A 22,338-nucleotide genomic window follows, 5' to 3' on the forward strand; every position below is an offset into this window, starting at 1 on the left:
TTGGTCTCATTCTCTTCAGCACAACCTCACGTGTCTGAATTTACAGTCATGTTTTCATTCAGACAAACTGTATTAACACAACTGATCAAAATCAGACAAAAAACTGTAACAACCACAAACATGTTTAATGATCATATTTCATAACTTTAAATGCAAATATAAACTGTCAATTTTAAAATCCTATGCACAAGTTTTGCAAACAACAAAGTTATTTGCATCCATTTAATTTTACCTTGATTTTTTAAATAACCATTTCAAACTATTTACAGAACAATCAGCTGTTCTTCAACAAGATGTCACACAAATTATTTGTGCCAAATATTTCTGTCCACTATAAAGGAAACATCACAGCCTGATACCTGCAGGTCTGACAGCAGCAGGTGTGACACTCCTGTTCCTACCTGGAGACAGCAGTCGCCTCATTGTTCTGACACACAACACAAAACTATCCACAACACTACACACTAACTACACAAGACAACACACTAACCACACACTCCAAACACACTAAACGTCACAAATCTCTCTCTCTCTCTCTGTCACTCCTAAAACTTCCCCCTCTTCCTAAACATCCAAATGTCATGTTGCCATATCATTTTTTAATTGGTCGACATGGTGCATTTTTCCACCAACACAAAATGGATGTTTTTGTTTTGTTTTTTTAATTTTTTGCTCATAAGCAGAGAGGTCTCGCTGCGCTGTCCTTAGACAGCAAACGTGACGAAACTATTGAGGGAAAAACGCTGCGTATATCTTGTTTATCATGACTCTGGTTTTACGTGGCACAATTTACAAACCTTGTTGCTTTGTCATCTTGAAGTGGTCATGTGATTGGCTTACCACGACTACTTTATTCTTCCTCAGTCAAACAGCAGCACTCGTGCCATTGTTTTGCCCCCTGAGCTCCAGGTGTTGTGCCAAAAACTGATCGTCTACCAGAAAGTGATTGCTGTCCGTGGGCAATCTGTAGCGTCCAGATTACTTACAGCTACTCACGTGCAACTGATATAAGATGCAGTAAGCTGAACACAGCTTCAACCGTCTGTTTGTTGAAAAATAGTAACGCGAGTGCATTTTCTTGTTAGTAGCCACAGCTGGACTGGCGGTGATTTTTTGTTTTTACGGCCGATGATTATTTATTTCATTTTTTTAGTAACGGTATAAACAATGAAAGGTGTTGGATTGGCCAGATGCTGGCCGATGTGTCAAAATAACTCAGTTGTTTGGTGGTGGCTGTGGCGGAGCTTCCACAGAGGCCAGCAGGTGGATGTTCATAAGGTTAGTTAGTAGAGTTGCCGTCCCGTACAAACGGAATCGTCCCACATTCAGAGAAAATATTACGCGGTAAATGACGTCAGTGCGCACACTGTGTCTGAGGAGGATGTGCGGAAGTGCTTCAGGAAGGTGAACGCACGCAAAGCTACTGGTCCGGACGGGATTCCCGGCCGCGTCCTCAAGTCATGCGCGGCTCAGCTGGCTGGAGTGTTCACGCACATCTTCAACCTTTCCCTCTCTCTGTCTGTAGTCCCAGCCTGCTTCAAAATGGCCACCGTCGTCCCTGTACCCAAATCCTCCACCATCTCCTCATTGAACGACTGGCGACCTGTAGCCCTGACCCCCATCGTAAGCAAATGCTTCGAGAAGCTGGTCAGGGACTTCATCTGCTCTGCACTACCCGACTCACTGGACCCTCTACAATTTGCATACCGCCACAACAGGTCCACCTCTCCCCCCTTCACCCTGCCCCTCCCCAATCAAGACTCAACGACCACCCCCACCCTCCCCAATCCAGACTCAACGACCACCACCACACCTCTCACCCCCTTTCCTCCTCCCTGAAACTCAGAATACACACTCAGGATGTGAGCCGACTATTCCAGAAACAGAAGCCCAGGAAAGCCCCCGGACCAGACGTTGTCTCACCCTCCTGCCTCAAAACCTGTGCTGAACAGCTGGCTCCCATTTTTACTCGCATCTTCAACACATCCCTGGAGCTGTGTGAAGCTCCCTCCTGCTTCAAACGCTCCACCATCATCCCTGTTCCCAAGAAACCCACCATCACAGGACTGAATGACTACAGACCTGTCGCCTTGACGTCTGTGGTCATGGAATCCTTCGAACGACTAGCCCATCTGAAAGACATTACAGGCCACCAGCTGGACCCTCTGCAGTTTGCCTACCGGGCAAACAGGTCGGTGGATGATGCAGTGAACATGGGGCTGCATTACATCCTGCAACACCTTGACCGCCCGGGAACTTATGCCAGGGTCCTGTTTGTGGACTTTAGTTCGGCTTTTAACACCATTGTGCCTGAACTTCTTTCCTCCAAACTCTCCCAGGTCATCGTGTCACCAGCTACCTGTCTGTGGATCACCAGCTTCCTGACAGACAGAAAGCAACAAGTGAGGCTGGGGGAGATCACCTCTGAAACCCGGTCCCTCAAGGATGTGTCCTCTCACCACTACTGTTCTCCCTCTACACTAACGACTGCACCTCCAAGAACTCGGCTGTCAAACTCCTAAAGTTTGCAGATGACACCACTGTCATTGGCCTCATTCAAGATGGTGATGAGTCTGCATACCGGCAGGAAGTTGAGCAGCTGGTACTCTGGTGCAGTCAGCACAATCTGGAGCTGAACACGCTTAAGACTGTAGAGATGACAGTGGACTTCAGGAGACATCCCTCAACTCTGCTCCCCCTCACCATATCAGACAGCCCTGTGTCAGCTGTGAAGATCTTCAAGTTCCTTGAAGAGGATGTACTTCCTGAGACAACTGGGGGAGTACAGTCGACACAGGAGCTGCTGATCCAGTTCTACACTGCGGTCATTGAGTCTGTCCTGTGCTCCTCCATCACAGTCTGGTATGGAGCAGCCACTAAACAGGACAGGAGCAGACTGCAGCGGACTGTACGGGCAGCAGAAAGGATCATCGGCGCCCCCCTGCCCTCCATCCAGGATCTGTACCTCTCAAGAACCAGGAAACGGGCAGGGAAAATCATCGCAGACCCCTCACACCCTGCACACAGACTTTTTGATCTGCTGCCCTCTGGCAGACGGTACAGAAGCCTGCAGACCAGGACCACCCGACACAGGAACAGTTTCTTTCCCCTCGCCATCTCCCTTCTTAACAGTTGACCTGTCACACTGCTCCCACTGCCAGACTGCAGCTGCACCTTATTTACATTTTGTAGTATTCATTCCACCTCATTCACTTCTGTATTTTATGTATATAAGTTTAGATTCGTTATTTATAGTTGGTTTACACAGCTTTGTGTATGTATGTGTAATGTGTATATATAGACACGTGTGTGTCTGTGTGTGTGTGCGTGTGCGTGTGCGTGTGTGTGTGTGTGTGCGTGTGTGTGCGTGTGCGTGTGCGTGTGTGTGTGTGTGTGTGCGTGTGCGTGTGTGTGCGTGTGCGTGTGCGTGTGTGTGTGTGTGTGTGTGCGTGTGCGTGTGTGTGTGTGTGTGTGTGTGTGATTTACATTGCTGTGCTTGAGAGCCACCATCTACCGGAACCAAATTCCCTGTATGTGTCTGCACATATACTTGGCCAATAAACATGATTCTGATTCTGATGATGCCATAGCCCTGACACTACACACTGCCCTGTCACACCTGGAGAAGAGAGACACGTATGTGAGGATGCTGTTTGTAGATTACAGCTCAGCATTCAATACCATCGTTCCCTCGAAGCTGGACAGGAAACTGCAGGATCTAGGACTGAGCAGCTCCCTCTGCAGCTGGATCCTTAGCTTCCTGTCTGACAGACGCCAAGTGGTCAGACTGGGCAGCATCACCTCATCCCCCATCACACTGAACACTGGTGCTCCACAGGGGTGTGTACTGAGCCCTCTCCTGTACTCACTCTACACCTACGACTGCACAGCCACTAACAGCTCCAACATCATTGTGAAGTTTGCGGACGACACTACAGTGGTGGGTCTTATCACCAACGGTGATGAGACGGCTTACAGGGAGGAGGTCAGCGCCCTGACCCACTGGTGTCAAGACAACCATCTCACCCTCAACGTCGCAAAGACAAAGGAGTTGATAGCGGACTTCCGGAGGTGCAGAGAAGTACACACCCCCATCACCATCAACGGCGCTGCTGTGGAGAGAGTGAGCAGCTTCCAGTTCCTTGGAGTACATCTGGCTGAGGATCTTACGTGGTCAGTACACACAAACAAAACAGTGAAGAAGGCGCAGCAGCGCCTCTTCTTTCTCAGGAGACTGAAAAGATTCGGCATGAGCCCCCGCATCCTCAGGACCTTCTATCACTGTGCCATTGAGAGCATCCTCACTGGATGCATCACCACCTGGTACGGCAACAGCACCGCTTACAACCGTAAAGCTCTCCAGAGAGTAGTGCGGTGCTCTGAACAGATAATTGGAGGTGATCTTCCGTCCCTCCAGGACATCTACAGGAAGCGCTGCCTGAGGAAAGCGGATCATCAAGGACTCCAGTCACCCCAGCCATAAACTGTTCAGACTGCTTCCATCAGGAAGGAGGTTCTGCAGCATCCGGTCCCGTACCAGCAGACTGAGAGACAGCTTCTTCCATCAGGCCATCAGACTGCTGAACACTTCATAGACACCTCAGCTTCACTACTGGAACTTCAACATTATGCACTCCACACTGTATATAAATGCCACTTGTTTTGCACATGTCCAACTACCAACCTCTGTATATTTTATGTATTTTATCTTATTGTTTACTCTATTTAATTTGTAAAATATGTACATACGCACGCACACACACACACACACACACACACACACACACACACACACACACACACACACACACATATGTACACACACGTAGAAAAACATATTTAGTATACACATTCAGTAATATGCCATTCTTATATTTTGCTTGTTCTTATGGTATTGTATTTTTGCACACCTCTGTTGCTTGTGAAGATCGCACACAAGAATTTCACTCACATGTTGTGTACCAGTGTACCTGCACATGTGATGTGACTATAAAAGTCATTTGATTTGATTTGAAAAGGAACACAGTTTGTCCCGGACTTCAGCTTGAATGAAAAAAGAAACAAATGTAACCCTCGTAAGATTTACAGCAATCAGAAGTACAGGGTTCTTTGAATGCATCGTAGTTCTCGTCTGATAGTTTAATTCCTGGGCTTGCCCTGAAGGCATCACCTGCATCTCGGTGCGCGTGAAGGTGTGGTGTAGAAGAACAAAGACGGCAAGGAAAACCTCCATGCTGCCGCGGAGCACGGTTTTTCCCAGTTGAAAGAGAGAAAAGAGGTTCAATTAATATTTGTGAGAGAGCTGTCGTTAGCGGTGAACCAAAGACGGGTACCTACCTCGAAGGAGTCGGAGTGTTTCTTCGAGCCTTTTGAACTATTCTGGTGAGTTAGCCTAGCTCACATAGCACCGCTATTGCAGTTCAATGCACTGTGACAAAAAAACAACTAACCAGTCAGAATAGTAGTAAATGTGTTTAATTATGTTTAAGATGTGTTTTCATAGTATTGCAATGTTGTGACAGTTTTGTTTATTATGAGTGTTTAGTGTTTTTTCCTTTCTTGAGCCTGCTAGTTCAGCCGCGGCCAGCTAAGTGGTTATGCGATTAGGGTTGCCAACCGTCCCTTAAAAAACGGAATCGTCCCGTATTTAGAAACAAAAGTACACGTCCCGTATTGAGCTAATAAGGGACGCACTTTGTCCCGTAATACAGTGAGAATCAAAAGTAGTCTATAAATGTTAATGGAATTAACGCTTTGTTTGAAAACATAATTCCCAGCCCCTCTCCTGCTTTGTGACCAATGAGCTGACAGCACACTTATGACAATTCGAGTATGACAATTCAGATTACCGCTCATCTCATTGGTCGAGGAAAGGTCGCTTAGGGAGAAAATACCGGAAGACAACAGGTGACCACAACAAGAAGCATGGCCAACAGGGAAACAAACGCCGACACTGCGGTGCAAGTCTCGGACGACAGTACACCTAAAGCTGGGCAAACACTGTGCGATTTTTTCAGTCACGTTATTCAGCTCCTGCTCAAACTGCACGATTGACTCGCAGGGGTTAGAAGTTGGTAGGTCACGATGCAGGTCTCACACTATACGGCCCGATGCTCTGATGCGACCTGAGTGCTCACACTGTGCCTCCATAACATGAAGGTTATAACAGAAAATCTGTCGCTCGCTCTCTCTGTCTTTCACTCACACAGACACACCACCACCATCAACTTTGCTAAATTGCTAATGAAAAACATGATCAGGCAGCTGTGATTGAGCAGCATGTAAATCCAACTATTTTCATGGTTGTTGTGGTCGTGATAATTTTGTGAGGCCACATGGAAAAGGCTCGGATGAGCTTTCCAAAGTTCTACAAGTTGTGCCTCCATCGCTTGTGTCCAGATCACAGGCTGCACAGCCGTGCTGCTCCATCTTTTTCACCGACGTTTACGTGTTTGCGCGTGAACAGTGTGCTTCTCGTTATCCCACGTATACTACACGATGCACGATGAAGGCCAAAATCGGGCCGATCACCAAGTCGGTCGCATGACTCAAAAATCGTCTCAAAATGGGCCAAAATTCACACAGTGTAAGCCCAGCATTAGAGCAGCAATGTTTGTTCGCTCAGAGAAAGAAAAAAAAGGCTGCAAAAGTACAGGGAGGACTGGGAAAAGGGAAACACCTGGCTGGAAAAGTGCACGATAACACCTTTAAAGCGCACTGCACTGTGTGCCGGCGCACTTTTTCCATAGGCATGCTTCTAGTGGTGGGCACATGAAGAACATGAGGGGCGTGAAAGCTCGGGGAACCCTTAACCAATTTTTTGTCCACCAGGCCACGGCAGAAGCAGATATGGTATGTAAACACTGTTTGTTGTTTAAACCCTCTGGTTAAGGTTAATATGGGCATGTGCAGTGAATATCAGCTCTATGTGGCCAGAATTGTGATAATATAATTTATTTTGTGTAATAAACAACTGCAAGGATAGATGATTACAACAAATAGATGACTAATACATAAAAGTAATACATAGATGAATAATGATGATGAGTTATGATGCGTAATCATGGGAACAAGCGGGTTTACAAACAGGAGCAGCTGATTAGCTTTAGAAAAACTGAAATAATACCTCAACTGAAGCCAATTGTACTAAATGCACTATATGTGCACTGTTACAAGAATATTTTTGTTCTATTGTTTTATATTAATTTATATAATTTTAAGTTAAGCAGGGCAGAGTTCTTTTAAAGAAAGATTTACTTATATTCTCAAAAGTTAAGCATGACAGGCTTCTGTTTAAGAAGGAGACCTGTTTTACTGTGTTAATGTTGTCATTTTGAGCTAAAAATAAATGGCTAAATGATCATTTGTTTCCCATATGGTCATATCACAAAGAATATGCATCTGCTTAAATCAAATTCAAGTCAAATGGTTAAAAAATAATTTCACACACAAAAAAAAGAGCTACAAAATTCACCACACTGGAAAGGGTGAACTGGGTTGCCCGGCCCTGGCCACGAGGTGTCCCTTATTTATTTTTCAGGGAGTTGGCAACCCTAGTACAGGCTGACATTAGCTGGATGCTAACTTCAGTTCATATTTAGATGTGTTGAACGTGACATCAGAGATGTTTTCTTTATATTCTGTTGATGTTTTGAAATATTTCAAAGTGTCTCCAAGTTAAATGTTGAACCTTTAATATAGCGACACTTAGAGCTCTGAAGCCGTTTTCTCTCGTTTACAATTCAACCAATAAGTTACTGAGTAAGTTAATTTATCTGTAATTAAAGTCATCAACACTTAAAGCTTTATATGAAATATTTGTTTTTCAAATCCATCATACAAAAAATTAAATACAACTTCCATATAAAATGCAAAACTAAATATATATGACTCACATAACACAATTAACATTTAATGTCTTTCTGTCACTTTCACATACACAGAGGTTTAAAAATGTCCTTCTGATATTCCAGCTGATCAGAACCTTTAAAATTCTTATTAATCAAACATATTTTTTGCTGAACTTTTACAAACAAGACATTTACTGAAGTTTTAGGACCAACAGGCTGATGAATAAACCAAGTAAACCAAAGTAAAGACAAGCTGCACTTTGACTTTTATTAGAACAATTTGCTGGAACTACAGAGTAATGAAGTACTTCAAGGTTTTGTGTGGATGACTTCCAACCTTACTGTACAGCACAGAGCACAGAGGGACAATATATGTAATCAATATATGATGCAGAATGAACAAGTAAAGACTGTAAGCTGAGTCTGAGGCTCATGCAGGACATTTCATAGTGAGGTGTCTTTGGTTGGATTATTCAAACATTTACATCAAAGCACCAAACTCATTTCTCACAGATGAAGGTCGTTGAATGAGAATAATATAACCATCTCCATTTCCCATCACGGTCACAGCAGACTCCATAGTAACCAGAATAAGGATCTGACGATCCTGTTCCCCTGAACCTGTCAGAGAGATCAAATCTGATATGAAACTGGACTAAACTCATAACTATTGTCACATTCATATAAATATGCGTCTCTTTTGGAATATTTCCAATATTTGCTGTATTTCTTTCCCAGGTTTCTCGCCCACTTTCCCTCCTTTAGACTTTTCTCTGAGAATCATCATGCACACTAAAACAGCTTTCAAGCTTTGATGAATATGAAATCTTCCTGCTGTAAAAATGGAGAATAAAAAGAAGTCAGAGCTGACTTTCTGCTGTTTGAAACTGTTTTGTCAGCTGTTTACAGACATCACTTTGAAATGTGTGTCTATCAGGTCATATTTACTGAAGCTTCTTCCTTCATATGTTCTGAAGTTTTACAAACACCAAAGAAGAAGAGACAGGAATTCTCTGAAACACTTTTTGTTCTGTGAGAAAAGAAACATTACAGCACAAAAACATGAAGACAAATTGAACAAAGTGAAATGTGTCGGTCGCTGCTTTGAACATGTTTCAATCCTGATTCCTTCAAACTGACTTGTTGTAACTGAACGTCATCACAGACTGCAGATGAAGAGAGTTCAAGCACAGCTGTTCATTCAAAGGAGGATTTCTGCTTTTCTTTACATTCAGTTTGTGGGGCTGTTGGAAAATAGCTCAGCTCATGTATTGCTGATCTATCTTCCAAAACATCAGTGTTTCACTTCTAAATAATAACTCTGGAATAGAAACAAACTAATGTCTCACGTTTGTGTCAGCGCTGATCCGTCCACCCATTCCCATTCATATCCTCCTGATGTCTGGTTGGCTCTCAGACCAATCCAAGAGTGTCCTCCAAATTTACTGACAAATTCCTGTTTGAGAAGAGACACAAATATTGTCTCCAGTCATAATTCAGCACTTCTGTTGTAGTGACATCATCTTGTGAACATGTCTGAAGGAAGAATAACTGTGATGAAACTTTTCTTCCATTGTGCAGAAATCAGAAAGAGCCAAAGAATCAATGAATATCAGCTCCTCCTGTAGCTCAGTCAGTGTTGCAGTGGAATCAGTGTTAACAAATCATTTGATTCAGTTGGATTGAATCAGAAAAATAATCTGGATTATGAGGATTTCTCTCATTTTATAACATTTCTGTGTAAATTAAATGTTTGTCAAATGTGTAAAAACTTTACGTTTGAATGTGTCTGCAACAAAAAAGGAGAATCCAAGAAATCCATCAGAGTGGAGACAGGAAGCAGGTCACAGACTGACAGCAGGTCAAAGACACAAGTAACAGATGACTGTCAGCTCCATCAAAGATCACACAGACATGAACAAACACACCCACCTGTTCCTCTTTGCTGTTTATCATCACCAGATCAGCTCCTTTATCCTGACAGGCTCTCCTGCTGTCAGACCAAGTTTTGTTCTCAGTGGATTTAAAGTAACAGCTGCTTCCAAACCTCATCCATCGATCAGGACACTTCTCTTAAAGTCAAACACATGTTTTAAAGTCAGACTTTGTGTCCTGTTGTATCACATGAATCTTTGGTCCCTGTCATTTTCCCTGTAAATGCTTCATTTTGTCATGGTCTCCGTGCCTGCCCGGTCGGCCCCACAAGGCTACAATTGCTGTTGCTGTTTTCTCCCTCTCTGCCTGGGCGGAGCTCACTGTGGGCTCCCGCCCTTGGCCCACACACACACCTGACAACACTCACCCATCATCACCGGGAGCACTATTTGAGGCTGGAACACAGATCCTCTCGTTGCTGGATGATTGTACCCCTAACGTTAGTGTTCTCACAGCTCTTGTGCTTCATATCCGTGACTTGTGATTAGTTGGTGACCTGCCTTCTCGTCTGCTTCAGATCTCCCCCCCCCCGGACCTGCGACCTCCCTGCTGCGGGAAAGTGTGTGAGTGTGAGCGAAGAAGACGTGAGCGAGTTACCCTGTGATTTCCCCCCGGAGTTTTGGATCCCTTCACTGTACATATATTGCACTGCACTGTAAATAAACCACACCTTGGAGATACCTTACCGCTCTGCGCTTGAATCCCTGTACCAGATCGTGACACATTTAAACTCAGGTTTTCTCTCTTATTCATAATGAACTGAAACTTACATTTATACAGAGAAACTGTTACACAGCATCAAACATTTAGGATTCAAAACAAAGACACAATCAGGTTATCACTGTGTAACACTGATGTTTTCTATCAGTTATTCAAACTTTATTACCTTCTATCTTCTCCTTCAGCTTCTTCACTTCTTCCTGTAGCTGACTGTGGTTTTTACTCAGTTCATCATAACGGCTCTGTAACTGAGTCCGGCTGGTTTTTGTGCCTTTAGAGTAAAACAGATTAAAATTAAGTTAAAATGTTCTACAAATATATCTGTGATATAAGAACTTGGTGTTTGCTTACCTTGAAGTTCATCCTGCAGCTCACTCTTTTTCAAAGCATCTAAAAATATTTCAGTGAAACCAAAATAAAATAAAATAAAATAAAATGAGTGAAACGTTGAACAGAAATAATCTTCTTCCTCTGCTTTGTCAAATATCAACAAGAGTCAGAAACAGGGTGATCCGAAGGGCCAGCTCTGTTCTAGGATGCCCTCTGGACCCAGTGGAGGTGGTGAGTGACAGGAGAACGGCGGCTAAGCTGTCATCCCTGATGGACAACATCTCCCACCCCATGCAGCAGACTGTGACAGCACTGAGCAGCTCCTTCAGTGGGAGACTGCGGCACCCACGGTGTGGGACGGAGAGATTTCGCAGGTCTTTCCTCCCCACTGCTGTCAGACTCCACAATAAAGACTTTAACTGATCAAGCACACACATCCATACATATGCAATAATACTAAGTGCAATAATCCTTTCTGTCATCGTTGTATTTTTACTCAGTTGTATATAGTATTTGTATTTGTATTCTATTTTTATCTTATTGTATATTTATTTTATTTTATTCTACTGTATATAGTATTTTATTTTATTCTATTCTGTACAGTTGTGTACTGTATTTATTCTTATTGTATTCTAATTTTTGCCTAATAACTTTTGCACTGTCCACTTCCTGCTGTGACAAAACAAATTTCCCACGTGTGGGACTAATGAAGGTTATCTTATCTTATCTTATCTTAAACTTGTGCAGCCATTGCTCTTTAACATGTCCTGTGGGTGGAGGTGTTAGAACTACAGGAAATCTGATGAGCTAAATACGTATCAACTGTGAACAAAAACCACTGACAAGATTCAGAATAATTGTGCTTCAGTGTGGAGGAAGAAGGTGAAGAGTCAAACAGCATTTCTACACCTGCAGTCAGAGATGTTATCTATATGCTTTGAAAGAATAGATTCTGACTCATGTGACATGTGCCTGTTCTCACTGAAAATATGTCTTTTTACATTCAGTCAAAGCTGCTCTGAGGCTTCAACACTTCCTCTTTCTGCTTATTTATAATTAATAAATGTTTCTTCCTGCAGCTTCCAGGAACTTCCTGCTTTCAGACGTCCTTTTGCAGGCGTCTCTGTTCTCACATCATAGATTTGTGATGTTTCTGCTGATCCAGCATTAAGTCTGTCACAGCTCCACCAGGAGCTAAAGGTCAGCTGAAGATCATCAACTGATTTAAAACATAGAATCAAACCACCTTAAAATCCAAACATCAGCAGCTGCTGGAAGTTTTCTCTGTGTTGTTGTTTTTGTTATTGTGGAGTCTTTACCTGATTATATAAAGAACCTCGAGGCAACTGTTGTTGTGATTTGATGTAATAAAAAAAGATTCATTGATGTATCCCAGCAGATGAATGGAGCTAACATTAGCTTGTTAGCTACCTGCTTAATACACCAAGTGAACTAACTAGTCGCACAATGACAGGCGGTCACTGTCTAACATAGTGTGGCTGCACCTGCATCAGTCTGCAGCAGATGCTGCTGCCTGTCTGCTTTGTTGAGATAATCACAGAATCAGCGTGTTGAGTGAAGAGTTTGAAGGAACAACAAGAACATTCACTCCACAACACACACAAGATATGAGCCAGGAATCATGCACACAGACACACACCTGCTAATCAGTGCTAAGTAACAGACTCATGAAATACTAGAAGCTCAGTCAGCAAAACCAACGTGTTGGTCAGGCTGTACCACACAGCAGCTCATATTATTGATCAGAGAATTCCATTTAAAATGCCACCGTGCAGTTTTTATGAAGAGGAAACTATCCTTAGAGACCAAAACTCATTTGGTCCTGAATGGAAACATGTTTTTACTGCAGCAAAGGTGCTCATGTTAACATGGGAGTCTGTGGGGACTGACTCGCTTTCAGCATCAGCCTCCAGTGGTCATTAAAGGAACTGCAGTGTTTGCTGCTTCTGTGTTGGCTTCATGTACTTCCTGTATTTGCTGTGGCAGAAGGACACGTTCTGGTTGTGAAGCTGCATGTTTGTTGGCTGCTGGGATTCAGTATCAGTCATACATTCATTTGCAGGAGAAGTTCAGAGGTTGTATCTTATCTTACAGCATATGGACAGGATGATGATCCCAGCTAACATCAGGAGGCACAGCACTCTTAGACCCAGTGTAGCACATCTGAAAGAGCCCTTCAGGACTGAAGGAGGATTCAGAGTCTGTGGTCCTGTTAGAAAGCAGTGTGGATGTTGGTCTGTGCTTATTTCCTGTCACTCTGTGATTAACAGACCTGTGGTTGTGGTTGTATCAGCTTAACGTCAAAAAAGGGCCGGTTGCCAAAAAACAAAGGAAATATAACATCTGCGCTGTGACTGAAAGAAGTTCCTGTTAATCAATAAGTGACTTACAAACTATTGTGGGAAAGAATTTAAATTAAAAAGGTTCATACAGCAAATGGAGAAACAGATGTTTGATGGGCTGCAGTAATTTGGCTTTAAAAGCTGACTGTAACAAACTGGAAGTACATTTAGATTCATAATTGACTTACCTCCTTCCTGTGACTGAAAATGATCATAACTATCTCTGATCTCATCTGTACTCTCGTAGATATCCACCTCCCTCTGCTCCCACTCTGCTCCGTCCTCCTTTCTGCTGTATCTCACCTTCTTTGATAGATCTGGTTTGGCATAAATATCTGAGGACATCGTGAGAGGACTGAGACGCTGAGCAGGAGTTTAAGCTGTACTCTAACAGTTCTGCAGTACTGACCCTGGAAGATATCGAGCTGTTTTATTCTTGTCCAGCCTTCTGTCTGCTTTCAGGCAGGAAGAAGCTTTGAGGAAGTGGCAGCGTCTAAGGAAACACAGACTGTGTGATTAATTTGCATAAAAATGTCTTAACTGCATTTTGTGTTTCTCTTAACTACAGATAAAACTCTGTGTTGTACAATACAGTGGGGCAAAAAAGTATTTAGTCAGCCAGCGATTGTGCAAGTTCCCCCACTTAAAATGATGACAGAGGTCAGTAATTTGCACCAGAGGTACACTTCAACTGTGAGAGACAGAATGTGGAAAAAAAATCCATGAATCCACATGGTAGGATTTGTAAAGAATTTATTCGTAAACCAGGGTGGAAAATAAGTATTTGGTCACCTCAAACAAGGAAAATCTCTGGCTCTCACAGACCTGTAACGTCTTCTGTAAGAAGCTTTTCTGTCCCCCACTCGTTACCTGTATGAATGGCACCTGTTTGAACTCATCATCTGTATAAAAGACACCTGTCCACAGCCTCAAACAGTCAGACTCCAAACTCCGCCATGGCCAAGACCAAAGAGCTTTCGAAGGACACCAGGAAAAGTATTGTAGACCTGCACCAGACTGGGAAGAGTGAATCTACAATAGGCAAGCAGCTTGGTGTGAAAAAATCAACTGTGGGAGCAATCATCAGAAAATGGAAGACATACAAGACCACTGATAATCTCCCTCGATCTGGGGCTCCACGCAAGATCTCATCCCGTGGGGTCAAAATGATCATGAGAACGGTGAGCAAAGATCCCAGAACCACACGGGGGGACCTGGTGAATGACCTGCAGAGAGCTGGGACCAAAGTAACAAAGGTCACCATCAGTAACACACTACAACGGCAGGGAATCAAATCCCGCAGTGCCAGACGTGTTCCGCTGCTGAAGCCAGTGCATGTCCAGGCCCGTCTGAAGTTTGCCAGAGAGCACATGGATGATACAGCAGAGGATTGGGAGAATGTCATGTGGTCAGATGAAACCAAAGTAGAACTTTTTGGTATAAACTCAACTCGTCGTGTTTGGAGGAAGAAGAATACTGAGTTGCATCCCAAGAACACCATACCTACTGTGAAGCATGGGGGTGGAAACATCATGCTATGGGGCTGTTTTTCTGCCAAGGGGACAGGACGACTGATCCGTGTTAAGGACAGAATGAATGGGGCCATGTATCGTGAGATTTTGAGCCAAAACCTCCTTCCATCAGTGAGAACTTTGAAGATGAAACGAGGCTGGGTCTTCCAACATGACAATGATCCAAAACACACCGCCCGGGCAACAAAGGAGTGGCTCCGTAAGAAGCATTTGAAAGTCCTGGAGTGGCCTAGCCAGTCTCCAGACCTCAACCCCATAGAAAATCTGTGGCGGGAGTTGAAAGTCCGTGTTGCTCGGCGACAGCCCCAAAACATCACTGCTCTCGAGAAGATCTGCATGGAGGAATGGGCCAAAATACCAGCTACTGTGTGTGCAAACCTGGTAAAGACCTATAGTAAACGTTTGACCTCTGTTATTGCCAACAAAGGTTATGTTACAAAGTATTGAGTTGTATTTTTGTTATTGACCAAATACTTATTTTCCACCCTGATTTACCAATAAATTCTTTACAAATCCTACCATGTGGATTCATGGATTTTTTTTTCACATTCTGTCTCTCACAGTTGAAGTGTACCTCTGGTGCAAATTACTGACCTCTGTCATCATTTTAGGTGGGGGAACTTGCACAATCGGTGGCTGACTAAATACCGTAATTGTCGGGCTATAAGCCGCTACTTCTTGCACAAGTTTTGAACCCTGCGGCTTTTAGTCAGGTGCGGCTTTTCTATGGATTGTCCATGAGCGGATTTGTTTTGTTTGTTCCGCTGTTGTACGGCACTACGTTGCTTGGCGGAAGGATCGGGGTTCAAGAGTGGTATGTTGGTCACATGTCCATCCGCCAGGCAAAGTAGTGCCGTACGAAGTAGCACGAAAAACAAACTTCAAAGTAGCGCTACGCGTTCAGCGGGAGGCGTGGATGACGAGCGGCGATAAACTTGCGAAAAGCAAGTTATGCTCAACTCCACCATTGGATTCTGACAGCGTGGAAAAGTTTGAAAACATCCACGATCACCAACGGATTTCGAAGGGCTGGACTGCTGCATGATGGAGAGGAGGACACCGCCACGGCCCTTCTGAGGGTGTTCGACTCTGACGCTGACAACGAGGATTTCTTTTGTTTTGAAAGTGACAACGAAGGAGAAGCGGAGAGTGGATGACGAAGCCATCCTGAACCTGTTCGTTTCCGACACTGGAGGAGAGGACTTTGGTGGTTTTTTGCGCAGGAAGAAAAGAAAGATGGTGAATGACTGACTTTTCTTCTTGTTAAAGCCGTGTCACTGCACCTGAGCCTAAAAGGCCGAATCTATTTTTCTGGTGTGCTGTAGGTTATTGTTATGTACTACATTTGTTACTCATTTATGAAGCACGGTACATGTTTCGTACTTGTAATTACCGCTACTTGTACATATGCCCTAAAAAGTGACGTGATGTGTCTCCAAACAGCCGTCTCTTTCCTGACAATTCCCTTTGTGCATATTCTCCTACATATGATGAGTCAACATTGAAACACCTGCGGCTTTTAGTCAGGTGGGCTAATGTATATACAAAACAGGATTTTCCCCTGATTTTAGCTTGTGCGGCTAATATTCAGGTGCTCTCTGTAGTCCGGGAAATACGGTACTTTTTTGCCCCACTGTATGTGTACTTTGTTGAGCTTTTGACTGAGTTTGCATAAAGCAGAAAATGTATAAACTCTTTTTCTAAAGACGTTGAACGTTCACACATAAAAGCACAAACACAGTCACACCTCAGTGTCACAGTTGGTTCGACCCAGGAAATGTTATTTTGTCAGTTACAGTTTGTTTTCTTGCTGTTGCCTTATAGAGAAACAAACTGTAGAACTGTTGAGGTTCATCCAGTCGATGTGGAAAGTTTGAACCACGTCTCAAACACTCTTTAAATGAACAACAATTAAATTTAGCTTCACTGCTGACCGAAGATTTTAAAGTTTTTTAAACTGTAACTTTTCCTTTCATTTCTACATTTTGCACTTTCAGGAAAACTGATGCAGTTCATTTTTTGTGTTCTTTGATTTGATTTTCAAAGGAATACAGAAGTACTTGTGTGAAAAAGTGTCCAACATAAGGAGGAAAAGTTTTTTGAAATTACAGTGCACTTAAATGTTGCACATCTTACTGTGAGGTCACCAGGAAATACTCCTTGTTGTTGGGCCGTCCTGCTTAACACACCTCTGCAACATTACATGAGAGTCGGGTACTCGGCCTCTGGATTTGTAAATCTGGGCTGGTGGGTTCAAACACTCCTCAGCCTCCCTGAGAAGGTTTATGTCAGAATATTGAAGGAGAAACTCCATCCAATTGTGAAATCTCAAATTCAGAGCAACAGTGTGGTTTCCATCCTGGTCATGCAGCACTGGACGAGCTCTTCATTCTCTCCAGGATGTGTGGGAGTGATGTCGTCCAGCTTACTGTAGGTTGGTTGAAGTTGAGTGTGAAGTAGTTGGGATGACATTTAGCACCTTCAATTCTGAGGTTCTCAGCTGGAAAAGGGTGTTGTGCCTGTTTAAGGCTGGAAATGAGTTTCTTCCAAGTAAAGAAGTTAATGAATCCTTGAATTTTGTTCTCGAGTGAGAAAAGAAAGCAGCAGGATGTTAGAAGCCAGATTGGTGCAGTGATCCTGTCTGTTGGGGTGAAGAGAGAGCTGAGCATGAAAGTGCTGCTGATTTATCAGATGAGCTACATTCTTACCTTCACCTCAGTAATGAACACAAGCTGTGAGTACTGACTGAAAGAGTGAGATACAAGGGGTGGAAACAAGCTTCTACCTAAAGGTGTCTGTGGGCTCAGAGCTGGAGCTCCTCCACACTGAAAGCACCTGACTAGGATTACACCTGTGTGCTACTTAGGTGTTGGAGGTTTGTCCAACTGGAGGACACACGTTGTCTTAATCATTCAATTCAGTTTGACTTCTACAGCTCCAAATCACAGCAACAGCCTCAAGGTGCTTTATGTTGTGAGGTCGACCCTACAATAACATTACAGTAACAAGTTTGCTGTTTGTGTGTTTTCCAGTGAAGTAGGAGAAACTCTGCAGTGTGGGAACAGGAACTAAACACAATCAGGTCTGCAGCATCAAATCATTTCACTTCTAATGTTCAAAATCAAACATCTAACATATTGGAATCAAATTCCTCACAGCGTGTCATGATTCCCACCACAATCAGCAGATACAGCACTCCCAGGTTCACTTCAAAAGCTCTGAACCAGCTTCTTCTCACAGCTGGAAGCTTCTTCTCGGTGTGAACATCTACAAAGATAAAACAAAAAGTCCATTTATGAAGCACTAATGAGAGACTTTGGAGCTTTTTATTAATCCTCACTGTAGGAATGATCCCAGTAGAAAGTAAATCAGATTTACCAAACAAATTAGTCGAGTTTGTTAAAAAGTTACAGGAACTCAAACAAGGACAAAGTAACATTAGTCCATTCCAGCTGTTGTGATCGGTCGGTGCATTTCTGGCCACTTCTTGGTCGCAGCTTTTGAATAGATCAGTGAGAGAAAAACAATCCTCCTCTCAATATAAGGACTAAATGAGCAAAACTATCCTGATGGACGTGAGGGAACGTAGAAAGAAGTGTAGAAACCTGAGGGACAAATATGGAGGAGAGTCCCAGAATATTCGTTTCTATGACGATCATCTGCACGCGGGTCAGAGCTGTGAGGAAAGTGTAATGCTGAGGAACAACCATGAACTGTGGAAACTTTAAAGCTGATTTATAACAGAGTGGTGCTGGGTGTGTGTTACTCTGTGTTTGTGCTTCAGTTACACTCAGTTAGCTTTCTGCTAGCTGTTTCCATCAGTTTGCTTCTCTCCTCTCTACACTCACTCATACTGCATTTTGATGCAGCTGAACTCACAATGAATCTGCATCTTTCTGTTCCTGTTGTCAGACCACAGAACAACTATGAACTACTGATTTAAACGTGCTGCATTAACTACAGGGGGAAGCTGCTAACACACTGCAGCTGCATACCAAGCTGCTGCTCTGCACCTCTGAAAGACGCATTTTTGGAAGCACAACACTGTCGGACAAACTCGACATTCACATATGTTTAAAACAATGACTGTGTGGACAATCTGGCTGTATTTACAGTCATGTTATCACTTGGAGAGGAAGCAGAAAGAGCTGTGCTGCTCCTATTGGCTGCTTCTCTCTGCCACTCACAGACCTCTTCCTGAAAGCAGAGCAGCAGCTGAACCAGTTTGACTTGAAGCCACAGACACTGAAACAGTCAGACGGTTAGAAACGGAGCTCCTAACTGGGAGTAAACAGGCCCAGTGCAACAAATGATCTGTGTGCCAGTTTGGACTGGAAACATATTCTGGGCACATGTGACACGAACACTAATATGTCTTAAAGTGGTCGGATATCAGAGCTTTAAAAGACACTGAACAACACTTTCATCACCAACATTTTCTTTGGTTTTGTCACTTTGATGATTTCCTGCTTACCAGCTTCTTGTAGGCCAACGTCAGGGTGCTGCTCTCCATCATCTAACACCTCCACCTCACTCTGCTCTCTCACTCCTCCATCCTCTTGGGACCCTCTGCTGTATTTCACCCTGAAATCTTCAACACTTTGAATTTCTGTAGACATTTTGAGCTGAAAGATCTTTGAGCAGCTTCACCGTCTGTCTGTGTCTTTAAGTCCGACAGCTTTGAAGAGAAAACAAAGAGGAAGTAAAACAGGACGAGTCACAGTTCTTCTGACACGTCAGGAGGCGTCAGACTGTCAGTTATGTACAAATGAAAACAACATTCAACAAGATCTGAAGTTCAGTTACAAGAATGTAAAACACTGAAAGAAGTTTTGTTTTTAATATTTCTATCACAGAGATAATAAGCTTTAACTCAGCAGCTGCAGTATGTTTATAATAACACGGCTTTGTTAGACGCTGCCTTCTACAAACTGTAAGTACATCGAAGCAGCAGAGAGAAGAAGTGTTTGTGACACAGGAAATACAGTGGGGCAAAAAAGTATTTAGTCAGCCACCGATTGTGCAAGTTCCCCCACTTAAAATGATGACAGAGGTCAGTAATTTGCACCAGAGGTACACTTCAACTGTGAGAGACAGAATGTGAAAAAAAAATCCATGAATCCACATGGTAGGATTTGTAAAGAATTTATTGGTAAATCAGGGTGGAAAATAAGTATTTGGTCAATAACAAAAATACAACTCAATACTTTGTAACATAACCTTTGTTGGCAATAACAGAGGTCAAACGTTTACTATAGGTCTTTACCAGGTTTGCACACACAGTAGCTGGTATTTTGGCCCATTCCTCCATGCAGATCGTCTCGAGAGCAGTGATATTTTGGGGCTGTCGCCGAGCAACACGGACTTTCAACTCCCGCCACAGATTTTCTATGGGGTTGAGGTCTGGAGACTGGCTAGGCCACTCCAGGACTTTCAAATGCTTCTTACGGAGCCACTCCTTTGTTGCCCGGGCGGTGTGTTTTGGATCATTGTCATGTTGGAAGACCCAGCCTCGTTTCATCTTCAAAGTTCTCACTGATGGAAGGAGGTTTTGGCTCAAAATCTCACGATACATGGCCCCATTCATTCTGTCCTTAACACGGATCAGTCGTCCTGTCCCCTTGGCAGAAAAACAGCCCCATAGCATGATGTTTCCACCCCCATGCTTCACAGTAGGTATGGTGTTCTTGGGATGCAACTCAGTATTCTTCTTCCTCCAAACACGACGAGTTGAGTTTATACCAAAAAGTTCTACTTTGGTTTCATCTGACCACATGACATTCTCCCAATCCTCTGCTGTATCATCCATGTGCTCTCTGGCAAACTTCAGACGGGCCTGGACATGCACTGGCTTCAGCAGCGGAACACGTCTGGCACTGCGGGATTTGATTCCCTGCCGTTGTAGTGTGTTACTGATGGTGACCTTTGTTACTTTGGTCCCAGCTCTCTGCAGGTCATTCACCAGGTCCCCCCGTGTGGTTCTGGGATCTTTGCTCACCGTTCTCATGATCATTTTGACCCCACGGGATGAGATCTTGCGTGGAGCCCCAGATCGAGGGAGATTATCAGTGGTCTTGTATGTCTTCCATTTTCTGATGATTGCTCCCACAGTTGATTTTTTCACACCAAGCTGCTTGCCTATTGTAGATTCACTCTTCCCAGTCTGGTGCAGGTCTACAATACTTTTCCTGGTGTCCTTCGAAAGCTCTTTGGTCTTGGCCATGGCGGAGTTTGGAGTCTGACTGTTTGAGGCTGTGGACAGGTGTCTTTTATACAGATGATGAGTTCAAACAGGTGCCATTCATACAGGTAACGAGTGGGGGACAGAAAAGCTTCTTACAGAAGACGTTACAGGTCTGTGAGAGCCAGAGATTTTCCTTGTTTGAGGTGACCAAATACTTATTTTCCACCCTGATTTACGAATAAAGTCTTTACAAATCCTACCATGTGGATTCATGGATTTTTTTTTCACATTCTGTCTCTCACAGTTGAAGTGTACCTCTGGTGCAAATTACTGACCTCTGTCATCATTTTAAGTGGGGGAACTTGCACAATCGGTGGCTGACTAAATACTTTTTTGCCCCACTGTATGTCAGAGTGAACTATTTATTCATCTTTATTTTTACCAGCACAGAAACTAACAGGGCAGCGTGGTGCTGCAGTGGTGAGCACCATCACTTCTCAGAAAGAGAGTTCCTGTTTTTGTTATGTGACGGCTGTGTGCAGGCAAGAAAAGGACCCAAGGTGCAGACTCCAGAGACAAACGTAAACTGAAACAGCTTTGATGCTGAACTCAAACAGAACAAACGTAAGAATCCAAATAACTTACACAGGCAGCCAAAACACACAGCAAAATAAACGGTAGATCACGACAATGACAAACTGCAACACAGGGCTTAAATACATCGAGGGAGCAATCGGGGAATGGACAACAGGAGGGAAACACAGCTGGGGCAAATCAGAACTGACGAGACAAGGAAGCGTAAACTGAGCACACTGAGATAAGATAGAGACCTTCAAAGTAAAACAGGAAACACATAACACAGACTGAACAAAGACACAGACTCACAGGCAGGCACTACAGAGGGAACAGAGACGTGGGACCAGGGCAGACAGACACTGACTGGACACGGGGATATAGCAACTAAGGATTACACAGAGACAAACCATAAGACATGACTCTAACAAAAACCCAAAGACTAGAAATTATAAATAATATAATAAACTCAAAAAACCCTGGGTCAACGACCCAGGCATCCTAACACTTTTGGGTGGAGTCTTTCTGTGTGGAGGCTCATGGTCCTGGTCTGTGAGCCAGCGTTTGTGTTTGACGTCTGATTCTGGTTCATTTCTTGTTCTGAGGTGAAGTTTTGGTTATGATTGTTGTGTCTCTGTTTGTGTCCCAGGTCTTAGTTTGTTATCTAGCCTCAGGTTTTCTGTTATCATCCCCCCTCTGTGTCCCCGCCCTCTTCCTGTGTTAGTATCTCTCTGTGAAGTCAGTCTTGTCTCCATGCTGATTGGCCTGTTCCCCAGTCGTGTCTCTGTGTTTCTGCTGTTTCCTGTTTTACTCTGACAGTCTCTCGTCCTGTGTGCATCTTGTTTAGTTTT

General features: G+C 43.6%; 1 protein-coding gene across 2 annotated transcripts; it reads right to left on the reverse strand.

Annotated features, from left to right (window-relative positions):
- Positions 1–7,597: 7,597 nt before the first annotated feature.
- Positions 7,598–19,445, reverse strand: LOC309699534 (CD209 antigen-like protein A). 2 transcript variants are annotated; one of them, XM_082522633.1, is made up of 8 exons: positions 17,887–17,978; positions 13,387–13,691; positions 12,949–13,065; positions 10,857–10,895; positions 10,672–10,776; positions 9,783–9,922; positions 9,200–9,306; positions 7,598–8,471 (listed from the first exon to the last, which is right to left on the reverse strand). In XM_082522633.1, the coding sequence occupies exons 2-8, from the start codon at positions 13,541–13,543 to the stop codon at positions 8,351–8,353; spliced, it is 786 nt and encodes a 261-aa protein (XP_082378759.1). In that variant the 5' UTR covers positions 13,544–13,691; positions 17,887–17,978; the 3' UTR covers positions 7,598–8,350. The 2 variants fall into 2 exon arrangements, with proteins under 2 accessions (XP_082378759.1, XP_082378760.1); XM_082522634.1 differs by lacking the exons at positions 12,949–13,065; positions 13,387–13,691 and adding an exon at positions 19,205–19,445 and having other exon boundaries at positions 17,887–17,997.
- Between the last annotated feature and the right edge of the window lie 2,893 nt (positions 19,446–22,338).

This window comes from Aulonocara stuartgranti (assembly GCF_965226115.1).
Source record: "Aulonocara stuartgranti genome assembly, chromosome: 22".
Taxonomy (NCBI): Eukaryota; Metazoa; Chordata; class Actinopteri; order Cichliformes; family Cichlidae; genus Aulonocara; species Aulonocara stuartgranti.

Bases quoted from the DNA above. Each gene is read 5' to 3' on its own strand.
- LOC309699534 (XM_082522633.1), bottom strand. From the start codon at position 13,543: ATGTCCTCAGATATTTATGCCAAACCAGATCTATCAAAGAAGGTGAGA. The intron at 10,896-12,948 runs GTAAGATAAGAT...AAATATTTTTAG, and splicing joins CATCATCCTGTCCATATGCT to ATGCTTTGAAAAAGAGTGAG. The intron at 10,777-10,856 runs GTAAGCAAACAC...TTTACTCTAAAG, and splicing joins GCTGCAGGATGAACTTCAAG to GCACAAAAACCAGCCGGACT.